The following is a 3038-nucleotide window of genomic DNA, read 5'->3' on the forward strand; positions in this document are numbered from 1 at the left end:
GTGAGACGGTGGACAACAGTAACCAGAACACATACACATGAGTCAACATGAGTAAAAGACGGATGAATAAACGTGTATTTTATGGTCTAAGAATATGAACAGAAAATGCTGGACTCGACGAGGTAGAAAATATTTTGAAGTTAAAACAGCCTGTGAATTATTAGAAAGCTGTCTTTTTTAACCAAAACAGCCAAAAGTATATCTTTAACACCTACAAACATCGAACTGGAGAGAGAAGTTGAATGCTGATCCTCGTCACAGTCGTCCATCTACAAATGAATTCCCATGCTTCAAATACTCAATAAACCCAAGAAATTGGCCAACAGATGATGTTTATCTCCTAATTCTGATGCCACACGTAGGGTAACAGACTGAGCCCAGCCAAGTTTGAGTAAAGCTATCAGTGACGTTATGATGACGTCATGTTTGATTATGACGTCATTTTTACCTCGAAGACGTTAGACGTTTCATATTATTATGGCGTGACTGAAGGCAGAAATAGGCTGTGTTTACCTAGGAAGTACAGTATATGAAATGCGCCAGAGGACATGTCTCTCCTTACTTCTCATTTTCTTCGCTGACAGCCTCAGGGCTGAGGGTTTGAACATCACGAAGTACGATCATCTAGCGTCAATATTAACTCGACACCGAGCAATAAGAGATGCCGAATTCGACGAAGCTCTCAAACAATACAGTCCTGTTCTGAAGAAAGTTGGCCTTTTTCATGGCCGCTCATAAATACCTTACCAAGGATGTTAGGTACAAAGGGAGAGAACTCTTGGAAGAAAGATCCTACTTCCGTCACTTTCCTATTCCTCGCCTACGTCGATTACATCACACAGCCTCGAAAGCTTGTCAACTTGGGGCGTTCCGATGTTTACAGGAGATTAATTCCAAAGTTGAGAAATTTAACACTGAAAGAAAATCCGGCTCCAACATCTACCATCCTTTCTATAACAAGGTTGATTTGTTTCAGTACAGGACAACGGCGAGCTATTTCTTGTGTATGTACACTCTGGAACGCAATGCTATGATGAAGACGATTCACATGGCAGGGAAGTGTCTAGATGGGTTTCAGAAGACAAGGGAGGCAAAGGAATCGGGAGTGTTTGTAAACGATTGGCGGAAGGACGATGTGGAGTATCAGTGCTCCCAAATCTATTACTGTCCAAATCCTTGCTACGGACGCCAAAGTCAGGGTAATATCGTCTCCTTCTTCAAACAATGGAACGATCCAGGCAACCCGTGTCGTGACCTCAAAAACCAAAAGTGTTCATGGGCGCCGGGCCGGAATTCGAACTTCGAGAGTCTCATGCGAAACCGCTTCAACATCACCTGTATCTGTACCAATGACCGGAAGGGCTTCGCGTGGAACTCTCGCTTCAAGATGTGTGTGGACATTGACGAGTGCCATAATGGGAATGTGGTTTGTGAGAAGGGGAAGATGTGCCAGAACACCGCAGGTAGCTATGTCTGTGTGTGTCCGAGGGGGAAGATGTTGAACAAGAAGACTCAGAAGTGCGAGGACATTGTGCTCCTACCGGAAGTTAAGAAGGCCAAATCGAAGCAAAGAATTAACAGGAATGACAAACCAACGCTTCTGCGGCAGCTGGAGATTCTACTGGGGGTGTCATCAGCTGCAACAGCTGGTGGAGCTGCAGGTTGGCCAGGTGTTCTGACTCTGTCTTTGACTCTGATCATGATTGTTTGAAGGTGCCATCCTTTAGAGTGACTCACAGGAACTCATAGTTGCAGTTTCGGGGCGATCAAGTCTTTGCTGGCGTGTTCCCTGTTTAAATAGTTGTCCGATCACAGCTCCACTTGTGTCCACTGGATGCAAGGAGTCAAACCCGTCTTTAGGCGTAACAATCGAACGTTCAGCTATTACTCTATCCCACCATGTCTGGTTATTAATCACCAAGAGAAGAGGGGGCTGTGGGGTAGCCCAGCTGATAAAGCGTTTGCTCGTCACGCCGAAGACCCGGGTTCGACTCCCAACATGGGTACAATGTGTGAAGCACATTTCTGGTGTCCCCCGCCGTGATGTTGCCGGAATATTGCGAACAGTGGCCTAATAACCATACTTAGTCACACTTACATTATGTTGCCACGACATATGACCGAAACATTTAAACACAAGCGTTATACCGAACATTGTCTCCTCTGAGTAACTTCTTTGAGTGGCATGTTTAGAAGTTGGAGAATCAGATAAGGACAAAACTTTATGGATGAACAACTTCTTTATTCGCATGATGCGACGTTTCGATACCGATTCTTGTATCGTTGTCCAGCAAGTATGAGTCAGACTGAGACAGGTAGAAATATATATACAGTAAAATAGTTAACAAGAACAACAAGAAGTTAATAGGGAAGTACACTACAATGTGATGACAAGGGATTACATGCAGAAGCCAGTGACAATGAATAACATTAGAAGCCAGTGGGATGTACAGAGGGGTTGGACATGTTTATACAAGTTGCACAAGCCGTTAGGATTGGTTGATTAGTTCGTTCGTCTGCTGAGTGGATGAAATAGCCTTGACTTCTGTTAATCAGGGGTCGGTGTCTTTTGATGTGGATGGCTTCAGTTAATTTCCGTTTGGTGAAGTCAGGTTGGCTGGTGGCCATTATTGTGTATTCTTTCCAGTTGATTTGGTGATTCGGATTGGTCTGGATGTGTTCTGAGATAGCTGATTTGTTGTCAGATTTGGTTGTTGACGCCTGGTGCTCTTTACTCCCCTGAGTAATCTATACTATTGTCTCAACAGTATAATTCTTGCTTGAAGATTGATAGTAATTGTCTTTCTCTACTGTGGGATGGAAGTCCCAGTCTCCTAAGGTGCCAAGAAGTCGCATTGCAGAGTGGCGTCCCTTAGGCGTACCAGACGTATGATCGTTGGTTCGAATTCCGACGCGCCCCCGTTATGTAATTTGTTTGTAAGCACCATACAGATGTTTGTGGGTTTCAGCGAAGTTCAGGGTAAAAGTCTAAAACTTCCAAACTGCGGGCTTTCCCCCGCATCAAGCTGACACTCCGC

The 3038-nt window shown here is 44.5% G+C and overlaps 1 protein-coding gene across 1 annotated transcript; it reads left to right on the top strand.

Moving 5' to 3' along the window:
- The first annotated feature begins 458 nt into the window (after positions 1–458).
- LOC124280879 lies at positions 459–1993 on the top strand. Its single transcript, XM_046716869.1, has one exon. It carries the CDS (start codon positions 725–727, stop codon positions 1709–1711), a length of 987 nt encoding a protein of 328 aa, XP_046572825.1. The 5' UTR covers positions 459–724; the 3' UTR covers positions 1712–1993.
- The last annotated feature ends 1045 nt before the right edge of the window (positions 1994–3038 follow it).

Source organism: Haliotis rubra, unplaced genomic scaffold, assembly GCF_003918875.1.
Source record: "Haliotis rubra isolate DU_JTF1 unplaced genomic scaffold, ASM391887v1 Scf275, whole genome shotgun sequence".
In the NCBI taxonomy this organism is placed as follows: domain Eukaryota; kingdom Metazoa; phylum Mollusca; class Gastropoda; order Lepetellida; family Haliotidae; genus Haliotis; species Haliotis rubra.